The 14,679-nt window shown below is 35.7% G+C and overlaps 1 protein-coding gene across 17 annotated transcripts in view; it reads right to left on the reverse strand.

Annotated features, from left to right (window-relative positions):
* The window catches only part of LOC114239888 (uncharacterized), a 471,744-nt gene that overhangs the window by 267,553 nt on the left and 189,512 nt on the right, over nt 1-14,679 (reverse strand). Inside the window, exon 5 of one of the 17 annotated variants that reach the window (XM_089728054.1) lies at nt 119-2,531. The exons of the other annotated variants lie outside the window; for them this stretch is intronic. Within the exon in view, the coding sequence (XP_089584180.1) occupies nt 2,269-2,531 (263 nt within the window). The 3' untranslated portion in view covers nt 119-2,268. Of the gene's footprint in view, nt 1-118; nt 2,532-14,679 lie in introns of those variants that run through there. 17 annotated transcript variants of the gene reach the window in all.

Below are 14,679 nucleotides of genomic sequence, written 5' to 3' on the forward strand. Positions count from 1 at the left end.
ACAATTAACACAGCGAAATACTTTCGTTTCGGTTTTGATTCGAGGTCTTTATTCAAAATTAATGACAATTTACGTATAATCACGGTAATCAAAACTCTATACGAAAATAAAACAATAATTAATTGAAACTGCAACATGTATTTGCATTGCCCCATAATAAAAGTATGCAATAATAAATGTGCAGATAACTAACACTATGTAAGACTAACAAAAATTAATAGGAAATCAATTATTTGTGAACATTAACGTTAGAAATTTTTCAATAAACTACCCTCAACATTTGATAATATATTTATCTGTAGCATCCATCGCCATAGATCTGCAATAGAGGCACGGGCCCTAGAATGTAAGAGCATTAGAAAAAAAACAAAAAACAAAGATTATTTTAGAATTTTTAACGGCGCTTTTTATTTTGGTCCGTGAGGGACTATTTGATACATCTTCTGTATTCAGAATTTCACAGGACAATTATTATTAGGAGTCCCAATGAATTCTAAAATAGCAAACTTGGGATTTTGTTTGTTAACTTTGTCTCGGAATGAAGGGGAATCTTTAGTAAAATTGTAATTGAAATGGGTCATTGTATTATTAAAGACGCCATAGTTTTTTGTCATTGAGGGTCGGGATTCTGATTTGGTTTTTTTTATTTTTATCGAATTATGTATGTTTTCGCTAATCTGGACGACAATAAACTATTACATAATAGCAATACTCATAATTTAAAACATGGATAAAATACTTATGACATCCAATTTTACAATTAATTACATTTTATCAACATAGTATCAAACTTACTAAAAGGTTAGTAATTATTATTAAACTGCATATGATTACTATATAATTTCGATTTAACTAAAAGATTCATAATAAAATAAGTTTAAATTTAAAAAAAGTACATCATCTAGACAAATTTCACTAAAATATTATATATAAAATATTTTTGAAGGTTTTAACATTAATTGAAACGTCATTAATCTAACTAACTTACGCTATAAGAATTTATTTAGTTTTCTAAAAACAAAAATTCGAAAAGTGATAATTCCGGCCATCTTAAAACTAAGAACAAACTTAACTAATGATTATTATCTTTTAAAATCAAGACAACAACTAATTTTATATCTAAGAAGCACTTGAGCGTGCCCCTGGTATTACCAATGTCCACGAGATACAGTAACTTCTTATCATAAGGTCCAGGTCCAGGTCCAGACGGTCCACGTCTGGTCGTCTGCATATAATGGCAAAAATAATTGAATAAACACATCTACGTTTTGTTAAATTAATATTGAATAATAATAAAACAATCAACTAGTTTCAAAGACACAGCAACTAACAAATAAATAAACAAAATGAACCGATAAAGAATTACCGTGTAAGCTTAAAAACTATAGTAGGATAAAAAAAAGCTAAGACTATAATAATAAATGGTAAATATTCCGAAGCGTGACGCAAAGCTATTTGCCAGAAAAACGTTTGATTTGATACATTTGGACATCATTTTTGTGACATGGATAAGATAAAAAGTAATTTTGGATTTTTGCTTTTTAATCGCGGTCTGGAAAATACAAATTGTCGTAATTGAAACTGAATCAACCTATGTTATTGAATGAGAATACCTGCATAATAAATTGAAAGTAGCATGTTTTTTGCGCCAAAAATTTTCGAGAAATACATTAAAACTGAACACGAGAAGAGTATATTGTGATTTTGTTTTGATAAGGCATATTATAAACATTCCATAAAGTTGTGTCATAGTCCTTAACTACTCTTCAAAATTCCCTTCCTATGTATGTTTGGATTATATTCCAACTCTCGAGGATTTAAAACTAGCTTTCCTAAGAGTAGCATCAAGCGAATCTCTTCTAAGCGCGATAGACTGTTTACAATTAACAAACAAGAAAGAATGACATCAAAATTATAATAATAAAAACAGAAAAGTTATCTGATCTCTTGGAACATTAATAAGGTAATTTTACTTACTACAGTTAAGTTATTTTCGTAATACTCAATCCACAGACAATCAAAATAATATAATAAAATATTAAAGTAAAAGGAGACAAATTACAAACTGAAAAGAAGCCAAAGAAAAAATTCGTTATGGAAATAAAACTGGGCGGCCTAATCGAATAGGAATTTACATTAATTACAGTCGAATAAAACTTACAGGATTAGTCCACAAGGAAATGTTACTCAATAGCATTAGATTGACCTCAATATCCCGTTTTATTTGGAAATTAAATTGGAAACATTAGAATTTAAAAATCACATCGATCAGTATTCGCGTCGTTTAGTTTTTCTAAAATTATTACGTCTATAATAAACGCCGTTCGCTATATAATAATCATCGTTTTTATGATTGTGAATGAAATTGTGCCGCACAATGTTGTTCCCCGCCATGGTGAATCTCGCTTTGCACGATATCGTTGTTTTTGTACACCTCCATGAAGTTAAATATCCGTTGTCATTCACTAGATAAAACGGATATCCTTTAACCAGATATATAGTTTTGCCATGTAGGTTTAGGAGCTGCAGAACTGAAAACCAAAAATGGGAAATTGAGAATCGGGCTTGCAATTGACAGATTTAGGATTCAAAAAAACGGACCGAACATCGAAAAATAACGTCATTTAAAAATAAGAAATAAAAATTACATAATTTTTATAGTAAAACACCAAGTCTGTTGGGTTTTTAAAGTATATTAACATTACTGAAGAATAAATGTTAATAATAAAAACTACAGAGAACCATACTGAACACAAAGACATGACTTGACATAATATTATATTTTATTTTCTTACGAGCAAAACTAGTTTATATCTTATTGGTATATTTTAAGCACTCACGATCCTTTCCCATGATTCTGGATATTTTTGGGCAAAACAGGAAAAATAACTATTATTATACAAACATATTTTGAATAAGTAAATTTCATTGAAATAAATTTTATGAGCTAGAAACTCTCTCTTGCTTTAATATATTAAACAGTAATTTGTAACTCAAAATAATGGAATGGAGAAGATATATCCCCAACCTACACTATAATACTTATTTTTATTCGTCAATATTTCGATCTAAGATTAATTTTGATCTTCTATACATCAGATTGAAGTATAATTTTATGCATATCAAAACACAATCATCCTATAAAAACATACTTATTGCTAAGTACTTAATTCATTTTATTAAAGTGTTAAAGCTCAAGAGAAAAAATCTACTTTTCACTACAAACACGATTAAATAAATTTCTAGACGAAATAAGACGCTGCAGTACTTTTATTTTAAAGCCTTTCGAGTTCGTAAGTTTGGTCGTTGTTTTTTTTTTTTTTTTATTCCTTAGGTGAGTGTACGAGCTCACAGCCCACCTAGTGTTAAGTGGTTACTGAAGCCCATAGGCCATAGGCATTTACAGCATAAATGCGCCACCCACCTTGAAGTATAAGTATATAAGTTCTAAGGACTCTACAACAGCTGCACCACCCTTCAAACCGAAACGCATTACTACTTCACGACAGAAATAGGCGGGGTGGTGGTACCTACCCGTGTGGACTCACAAGAGGTCCTACTAATAGTAAAGTGGTCCCAGTGGCTTCTGGATATAGGTAAAATGAGGTCCTAAGCCGCCGAGGACTCTAATTAATGAAGGCGGGGAACGACTCTGAGTTGAAACAGCAATACTGTACACGGTTTGCACACTCGTTGAAGCGATTGATTGGTGCGGGAAACAGAATAGGTCCCCGGTCCATTCCCTGTTCTAAAAAGCTATATTCGTACAATAAGCCCCTTGCTAATAATGTAACGTAATGGGTCGTGATCGTGTGTCAGTTGCGCTATGACAATCTTCATGTTTTGGCCTATTAAAAATTTGGCTCTGCATCTCGGCGAAGTCCTGGTACATCTCCAGAAGCCCCTCTTATCTGTTTTCCCGCCGTTCGAGAAAGTGTAGCCATTAATCAGCGCATATTCGCCACCACCAGACTTTTTCCTCACCCACTGAACTGAAACGTTATTTAATTATACAGTTTTGTATTAATTTGAAACAAAACTCACGTACGGAAATCGAATTTATTATATGCATCCGGTCCATTGTTCAACATCAGCTTCTACAGGTATTTTTTGGAAGTGACAAAAACAAATTTGAAATGTGTATAACGAGAGAACGCAGTTTTTAACAGCTTAGAAATAGTTTTGGTCGTTCGAGCTTTAGACGACGGCCATAAAACTGTACATTTTTTTTGTCTTGAATCACTGACTGATGTATTAACACAAAGCCTAAACTACTAGGACTACAGAAATTTGAGCAGTGGCTTTTTTTATAGAAACTATCCACTCCAACCAATTTCACCCCTATGGGTAAAATAAGGAATAATTAATAGTTGTATGCAAATCCATAATTTTCAAAATAAGATACACGAAATTTTAAATATATCTGTACCTGGTTATTTATAATGTATATATTTATCGACGTTTTTTCAAGTAGCATATATATGTACGTATATAATTGGTTACCTATGAAATTGTCGCTTTAAAATAGTGGCCAAAGTTAATACATATATAGTATGTATATGGCAATTAATTCTAAATTCAAACTAAGTTTGTCGATTATAAATTATCCTACGAGGTTTCCGTGGCTAGACGTCGCTCGCCATACTTGGGACTCTATCTATGGCCGAAGATGGTAATTGCCTGGGCCAAACATATTAATGGCCCGCCCACTAAACAACTCTCCTGCACTTTTGCCCGACACTCGAGACATAATCTAGGCAAGGTAAGAGAGATTCTGCAGGCAATAACACAACCAGACGCGTAGCTCTCGCCATCTCGCCAAGATCACCCCTCGACTATGTCTGCGCATACTGTACCGATGAGTTTGTAGTTTCGTATATTTTAAGCTTTTGCGACCTTTTTTTCCACAGGAGAAAATCGCCAGACCCCCATCCGCGCATCGGGTGGGCTATGTGGGAATTGAACTACACTAAACACTCCTGTCGATCACCGCCGGCGCCCTACCTCGGACGGGGCCGGTGTCATCCGAGTTAAAAAAAAACTGTAAATTCAGATATGAATTAGATATATACATACATATACTATATTTCATTATTTCCAAGACAAACACGGAGCTCGGATACTTCATGTTTTGAATCAATTCCAATTCAGAAAAAAATCACCCCCTGTACATTCAACATATTCTTCGTGTTGATTTATTCTGTATTATTATTGTACAATATCTGTATTATTTACGTCTACAACTAAGACATGAAATGATCGACATGCCTTTTTTTTTAAATAAATGACCTTTACATGTTACAACATAATAAGTACAATCTTAGAAGTTACTGTTTTTATGAAAAAAACTAGTACAAATATTTTACATCCTGTAGTAGTTAGAAAACATAATTATCGTCGTAAGTTTAATTATTTCACCGGAAGTGTTGGCCTTTATTAGTTCTCAGTAGTACTAAAATTAAATATTGAAATTTACACGCATAACAACACTTAAGCTATACAATAAATAAATAAAGCTAATAAATATTATAATACATTTATTTTTACAATTTTATTAATCCATTACATAATCTTAGGCTTCGTTTACGGTGGTCACTTACAACCTGAAATACATCCCGTTGCGAAAAATAGCTTTCGGAGGCGTATGATCGTGATTCCAAGTAGCTTTTATTATTTCACTTTCACAACTTATTGTGAAACGAGCTCGGCACGTTGAAAACGCTTTTGTGCAACGCCAAGTGGATTTGAAACTGGATTTTCGATGTAAGCAGAAAGTATACCCATTGACAAACGCCCGTTTTCGACCTAAAGGGTCTTTTATCCATTGTACTAAAAGAAATAGTCACAATTAAATATATTAATGTGCACGTCCGGAAAAATAAGGATGTGGAGAGGCTTTTTGGTGAGCCAAATATGCTGAGGGAGATGAAGGCACGGAGGCTCGCATAGCTCGGGCATGTAGTACGTATGGGGCAGGATCGGGCTGTGAAACGGGTGTACGCGGGTATACCGGAGGGATGCCGCCCCGTACGGAGGCCCAAGTACCGCTGGTCTGAGGCTGTGGAAGGAAATTTACGTGAGCTCCAAGTGTCGGACTGGCAAGGTGTTGCGCAGCGCCGGGATGAATGGCACATTTATCACTTTTTATTATTATTCTCATTATCCTCTCGCAGGTCTGCTGGAAGAGATTTCTTAAAGAAATAAGCAGTGCCTTTGTACTATGTCTTTTTTCTGTGTGTACATAAATAAATAAATAAAAATTAAATAAAAAATGGCAAAGTTTATTGTCGGAGGCCAAGACCCACTTCGGGGTCATAGCGCCAGCGCAGCAGTAGTAGTAGCTTCATTTTCGTGAACACGTAAATGAGCCAAACGAGTTTGTAACTAAGCTATTAAACAAGAACAAAATGATAGATGATAAAGAAGTAGGAACTACTTACTTATGAAAGAAGTATTTCGCAAAAAGTATCCCACAAAATGTCATTAGCATGGAGCTGTAATTAGAAACAACAGATATATGTAGTACCTTCAGAATCTCCACATATACAAGACGAGATACTCTTCATTTGGGAGATCGTGCGCGACTTGACTTTGTTACTGGAGTTAGCGTAGCACGTACTATTTTTTCATATGACCAGGAATACACGAAATCCTGTTGTCTAACAATGAATTAAAGTTAAGGTTAGAAAGGTTTCATCAATAATACACACATTGTCATCCTGGGAGGGTATTTTCTGTAATTATTGTATTAGAAAACTTCCTTGGACTGTTAAATTGCACCAATATAGCTACCGTAAGCTAAGAAGGTATTCAGAGACGGCTCTTGCTTTTGAACCGTGAACCGAGTATCGTACACTACGAAGGGCTCGACGAGTTAACTAACCCATAAACACAGCTCACTGAGTTTCTCGCCAGATCTTCTCAGTAGGTCGAGTTTCCGATCCGGTGGTAGACTCTGCGAAGCACTGCTCTTGCTAGGGCCAGTGTTAGCCACCTACACGTTAGGGCGAAACTGATATAGCCTCTCAAGGCTATCATCATAGGTAGGAAAAAAAAATTACACTGTACAAGATCCTTGCTTCATTATATTTTCGCCGGCTTGTATCCGGCAAGTGTCTTTGTTGTACGATTTACAATTTGTACAGAATTCCGTCTCTAATAATGAATGGTGACGGTAAATGGTCGTGCTGAGATTGCGCCTTTTGCACTTTGTTGTCCACAACAATGAACCTAGCCCTACACGTCGACGAGGTTCTGGAGCATCTCCAAGCAGTCACCTTATCGTTCTTATAGGCCAACGAGTACGTGTAGTTACAGCACACAGCTAAAATCTTCCCGGATATATTCCTTACGTACAAAACTGGAAAATAAAAATATACATCTGTATAAATAGAACAAAAATATAAGAAATTGTTACCACATGCACCGGTCACCGTCCTCGTCGAACCCGTCACTTGCGACGAAGGGCTCGACGAGCGAATTAACCCATAGACACAGCCCACTGAGTTTCTCGCCGAATCTTCTCAGTGGGTCGCGTTTTCGATCCGGTAGTAGATTCTGCGCAGCACTACTCTTGCTAGGGCCAGTGTTAGCATCACTCCGGTTTGAGCCTCGTGAGCTTACCTACTAGTTAAGGTTACGCTGAAATAGCCTTCCAAGGCTATCAGCTTAAGTAGGAAAAAAAGAAAAAAAAAGGAAATTGTTTTGTTTACATTACATTACAATATCATTGGCAAAGTACAACAAATCATATAACTCCTACATTGTAGTTAACGTCTCTGACTGTTAAGCCGAAGGTCGTGGGTTCGATTTCCAAGCATGACGTATGATGAACAGGTCAGTTTACTCCTTGTCTAGGCGTTTATTATCTATATATGTGTATATCTGAACGTATATAAGTATGTATATCAGTCTCTGGTTCCTATAATATACATAATCCTAATTTGGAGCCAGATAATCATGCGTGATTTGTTCCCGTTTATTATTACCATTATTACCATATTAGAACTAAAACGTTTGGTTTTTAAACCAAACAGCCAAGTAGACCTAATTACATTTTATTAGTTTTTAAAACGAAGGAGTTTCTAAGGTGTTTATTGTTATTTTTATAGCCTTTTAAGTTTCAATTTTCACAGTTTTGAATTAATACATTTCATTTTACTATGTAATTTAATATATTTTTACATTTTATAACTGGTTACATCAAATTATGTAGCGGTGAGGGCATGTGTCGAATAATAAAATAATCGTGGCGGTTAATAGTGTCATCGCCTTTAAACTACGGACATGTGAAAGAAACAGCGAAACAGCTACTGTCTAAATAGATATTTGATCATATTCGAATAAACAAAATTATATAGAAAACTTTCTTAGTAACTTTTAACATATATTTAAAACAAATTTCACTGGTAGTAGGACCTCTTGTGAGTCCGCACGGGTAGGTACCACCACCCCGCCTATTTCTGCCGTGAAGCAGTAATGCGTTTCGGTTTGAAGGGTGGGGTAGCCGTTGTAACTATACTGAGACCTTAGAACTTATATCTCAAGCTGGGTGGCGCATTTACATTGTAGATGTCTATGGGCTCCAGTAACCACTCAATACCAGGTGGGCTGTGAGCTCGTCCAACCATCTAAGCAATATAAAAAAAATTTCATTTGCAAAAAAGGCTTTCGGTTAATTCGAAAGTTTATAGTAAACACCATTCCGGATAATGTATTTAGACGGTTGGTGGTCGTGAGTCAAGTGAGCTTTCGTGAGCTTGTCGTTGTTTAATGTGAACCTGGCTTTGCACTTCGTAGACGATCTTCTGGTACACCGCCACGCTGACGAATCTCTGGTGGATAATGAATACGTGTAATCGAATAGCAATGCAAACAGTTTTCCGGATGCAGTTTTTACCAGTTGAACTGAAAAATAATGTTCATTAATCGTTTTACACTCACACTAACCTTGTAGTTTCAAATGAACAAGAAGTGTTCTGAGTACGTTCAAATTTGAATAGAGTTTTTTTTTTATTTTAATTTTTTATAGATGGACAAATGAGATTGGGCATTAACGGGGCAAATAGAAGTTGTTAATGCCGCAATAGATTACCCTCAAAGTTTCTGACCAGATATTCTAAGTGGTTCGCGATTCCGATCCAGCAGTTGATTCTGCGAAGCACCGCTCTTGCTAGGGCCAGTGTTACTTACCGAGCTCTCGATTGCCTCCATCGACCATGAGAGGTGAACAAGACGTGACGGTAGGCATCAGGTGGGCTGTATGCTCGTTTAGCTACAAGGGCCATAAAAAAAGAAAAGAAAAAAAAAACAACAACAACAGAAAACGATTCTCCGCTTGCCACCGAGTTGTCAAGGAATTTTATTTTACAGCAGAAAAATCGAAATCTTATTCTTATTCTTATACCTTTAAACGAGCAATTCTTGTATACCTAGTCAGGTCATAAATTCTGTCACATGTTTAATGTAAAATAATTGAAACAAGTTTATTCATTATGTAACCATTCATATACCAAAATGAACTTAACAAAACATAGATTCTTATGACACTAAAGTTTATTCAAAATGACCTCCGTGATTTTGAATACAGGCCTTCAATCTGCGCGGCCAGTCGTCTATCGCAGCACGAACGAGGTCCATGTCAATATCGGCGGCTGCCTTAATCAAGGATGTCTTGAATGACTCCAAATTGGGATGAGGCTTTGAGCACGCCTTTTCCTCCAAGTGTTGCCATATCTTGTAATCTAACGAATTCAAATCTGGACTGGAGGAGGGCCAGTCTTCGTGCCGGATGAAGTCGATTTCACGCGCCGCCAGCCAGTCTTGTGTGCTCTTCGCTCTATGAGCTGGCGCCGAATCTTGTTGGAATACCCAGTGCCTGTTATTGAACATGGTATGAGAAACAGGTTCCACAAGGTTCGTCAGGACTGTATTTTGATACACAACTGCATTCGTTTTTACACCTTTCTCACAAAAATGTACCTTTGTTAAGCCCCAATAAGAAACTCCCAACCATACCATGAGCGAGGATGGAAAATGACCTCGTTGGACACGCGGAATACGGTTGCTCGCTTCTTCACTACTGTGTGCGTACACCTTATCATTTTGTTTGTTGTAGCTCTCTTCTACGGTAAAAATTTTTTCATCCGAAAAAATAAGTTCCCGATATTTTTTTCCCGCGTACCGCTTCAACAAAGCGCGGCATCTCTTCAGTCTCAGGTCCATTAGACGAGCATTCAAACGATGTCCTGTTTTTCTTCGATATGCCCGAAGCCCTAAGTCTTCATTTAACACCCTTTTCACCGTGGTTCTGTTTAACCCCATCTGAAGGGCCAACAGTTTCTGCTTACGTTTGGGATTTCTTAGAATTCGCGCCTTCACAGCTTTTATTACTGCTGGAGTCCTAACAGACCGAGGGCGACCACTTCTTGACCTGTCATCTACACTAGAGTCTTCATTGTATCGTTTGATGGTACGATAAACGAATCTTTTGGTTATATTCAAATTTTTCAGTATGTTAAAAATTTGAATTGGCGCGTAACCGCAACGATGCAACGCAATAACTGCAACACGGTCTTCTTTAAGCGTCCACTCCATATTTAAAAATGTGTAAAATTCTAAAAGTATACATTTTTATTTTCATGAACAATTCGAAATTCGAATTCAATAAACTTTTTTGTGGCCAGCATTATAAAAGAAAAGTTTTTACTGTGTGACAATACTTATGACCTGACTAGGTATATATAATCTGAATCTCGGAAACGGTTCCAACGATTTTCATAAAATTTAGTACACAGGGGATTTCAGGGGCGATAAATCGATCTAGCTACGATTTATTTTTAGAAAATGTTATTTTATTCGTGTTTTCAATTATCAACTCTTCCCGACATCTATTGGCGAATAATAATACTATTTTTCTTAATTGAGGGCAACTAACCGCTTTAAAGACACAACAAGATGGCGTTATCAAAAAAAATCATCTAGTGACATTTAATGAGTACCGAACTACAATTTAATATAAAGTCCGTCCATAATGACAAATTTATCTTGCTGGTGGTTATGCTCTAGTCTCGCCCGCAGCATCGAGCGCCCGTCGTCAGCTATCGTAGCGCGGGCTCGGCAATTGTTCTTCTTGCATCGCCACATCGCCCCGGACTTTTGTTTTATTGCGTAATAGAAACAGTACTGGTTTATCAACGCTAGACGCGTTCCCTGGTTGTTCCTCACGTAACGAACTGTAAAATGTTCAGTTTCATATGGGTATTAAACGTGGTGGAAGATAACGAATTATGTTAGTTTAAGCTTAGAAGTCGTCGTGGCCTAAAGGATAAGACGTCCGGTGCATTCGTATGTAGCGATGCACCGGTGTTCGAATCCCGCAGGCGGGTACCAATTTTTCTAATGAAATACGTACTCAACAAATGTTCACGATTGACTTCCACGATGAAGGAATAACACCGTGCAATAAAAATCAAACCCGCAAAATTATAATTTGCGTAATTACTGGTGGTAGGACCTCTTGTGAGTCCGCACGGGTAGGTACCACCGCCCCGCCTATTTCTGCCGTGAAGCAGTAATGCGTTTCGGTTTGAAGGGTGGGGCAGCCGTTGTGACTATACTGAGACCATAGAACTATATCTCAAGGTGTGTGGCGCATTTACGTTGTAGATGTCTATGGGCTCCAGTAACCACTTAACACCAGGTGGGCTGTGAGCTCGTCCACACATCTAAGCAATAAAAAAAAAAAAAAAAAAAAAAAAAAAAGCATTTTGGCATCTGCTGCAACTATGTGATATTTAAATTAAAGTTTAATTTCTTATTTATTATAAACTTATCCAACACAAATTCGTCGAGTAAAACTTTTCCTATAATAATTAACTATACCTTTTAGTCGAGTTTAAAAAAAAAATGTTGTTGATGATTTTTGCAAAAGTGGCTTTTATACGAATTCGTGGGTACTTGTAGGCTGGCCTATGGACTGATATAGATGTCTATGGGCTTCAGTAACTACTTTACACCACTTGGGCTGTGAGTTCGTCCACCCATCTAAGCAAAAAATAAATAAAAACAAGACATGTTTTAACTTCTAAAAAGCAAACGACAAATACAGAATATTCACTAGAATAAAATCTTATAAACAAAATATGAAGATAAAGGAGTGGTAATTTCATGCTATGCAGAGAATATCGTTTTTAATAAAGACGGTAATGATGGCTTACATCATATCTATTCTAGACTTCTTCTATTGTTTTCCTGGAAAGCGAAAAGAAGTAATCTCTAAATACCAGACCAATAACTTTAGGCGAATTTATATCAGCACTTTATTAGTTGCTTTAAATTATTTCTTCGGTACACTAAATTTATTTACATTCTACAGGTTTATATAGGATAATATATAGAGTATTAATGAACTGTCCTTTCTATGACAAACTATGTACTACGAAACATTAAATAATTTCACAGAACCAGAAGATTACGAAATGATTCTTAGGTCTCATATTATATTTGTATACAATAGGTATTTCAATGAAAACTATACTTTGAAAATTTACTATAAAAATTGCCCATCTATTAGATTAAAACATTATCCATTATCTCAATCGCCTCGTTCATTACAATTTCAACGTAGATAGAAAAAGCGCGAACAATTCCTAGAATGTATACTTTTATCAAATACAATAATATAATATAACTACATAAATTATATGTGTGTGTCTGTGGATTAAATATATTTCTAGAAAGATCACATGATGTTTAAGTGTAACCGACCCAAAAACTTTATTCTACAATTAGAGTCTGATTCTATATTTGAGAATTCCTAAAAAAATCATCTATTTGGTGAACGCCAACCAAAAGTTTAATATTTCAGCCGTTAGCCAATGCAATTGAGACTATAACCTGGATAACAAACTGCTTAATATTTTTATCTGGATTCCACAACTATAGTAGTACCGTACAGTTGTTATTGTAATAAAACTGAATAATTGTTACATAAGTGAGTGCAACGAAGACGAACTATCAATTAAAAAATCTTCATACTATTTATTTCATATTATTGTTCGTTAGACAATACTAGTGTAGTCTAGTAGAATACTACTATATCTAGTTTTATGATAATACTATTTATCTGTGACCATGTTCGGTTCAACGCCGTGTAATCTTCAAGCAAATGTAATAAATAATATATGAAAATAGTTTCAATTGATGTTTCGACTTCATAAATATTTGTTCTCGATTTTGAAATCCGTCCGATGCATTTTACTTATGTCAAAATGGAATACTGTTAACAATTAAACTTAATATTATACTAAAACTGTTTGGTTTGAAATTTATAGTTATAATTTCTATATGCGAGCAACGCTATAATTGTGGTAGCGAAACGAGTTCATACAAATTCGCGTGACATTTCTATCATCATCATCATCATTCTCCTGCCCTTCTCCCAGTTACCTGTGGTCGGCGCAACATCTTTTCTCTTCCCATACTTCTCTATCATATACCATTTCTTCGCTCACTCCCCTCTTACACATATCGACTTTCACGCAATCCATCCATTTCTTTTTAGGTCTAACTCTTCCTGTATATCCTTCCACATTCATAGTTAACACTCTCTTACCAACCTCATTTTCATTTCGTCTCATCACATGTCCATACTATCCCAAGCGCGCACTTCTCAGCTTCTCTGTCACAGGTGTCACTTTCAAGCTTCCTCTTACATGTTCATCTATTCTATCCATTCTCGTTACTCCACACATGTATCGCAACATTCGCATCTCTGCTGCATGCAATCGCAATCAATCGCATTATATTTCTATAAAAACTTTAATAACATGACTCCTTAATTCACTAACATGACTAGAAAATATTGCTGATCCTAACAAGTTTATTCAGCTGTGTCTATACTGAGATCCAACAGCGGTGGTGACCAGTCACCGTCATACGTATGACCGCGAGCCTTCGACAAGAAAATCAAGTGCAAAGATCGAATCGTTCACACTAATTTAATCTTATAATTAATAACAAATTACAAAGCACTTTTGTGACAAAAAATTAAAATAAAATTCTTATCCGGTTATATATCACTAACGTTCACACATAAATGAGGCCGTCAGCACAAAAGCGGCCTATCCTACATTTTTTCATATTCGTGGTTCTACTATATTGCAAATTATTTAAAACATAATAAATTTTGATGCAAAACCGGCCTATCCCTAGTTTCGTCCATAGATAGCAGATGGCTTCGTCAACATTATATTTGCGCGTTTTGTTTTTGCGTATGAGGCAGTGTAAAAGTAAATTCAAACCTCATTGTCGCCATACTTACTATACTAAGCTCAGGTAAGCTTAGGTCACGGCCTCAAATGTCGTAAGGAAGCCGTTTCGGAACCCAAAGAAGCATCAGTTAATAACCTTAATAATAAACGAAAAATAACATTCATTTCAAAGTGTAATAAATAAAAAACGCCTCTAATAAATTCGATTGTATAAAACGTTAAAATTAAGTTTCGCCACTTAAGAACGGGTAGGCCTTTGATCACTGTCACTTATCTAAACAATAACATAAATAAATAAAAAGAGGCAGCTCTCATGGCATCCGTAAAGGAAAAGGAACCAACAGCCATACATATTCTATCAACGATTGCCTAACAACAAGTACCTACAACATTTACAAGAATAGAA

The sequence above is a fragment of the Bombyx mandarina genome, chromosome 06 (assembly GCF_030267445.1).
Source record: "Bombyx mandarina strain Sakado chromosome 06, ASM3026744v2".
Taxonomy (NCBI): Eukaryota; Metazoa; Arthropoda; class Insecta; order Lepidoptera; family Bombycidae; genus Bombyx; species Bombyx mandarina.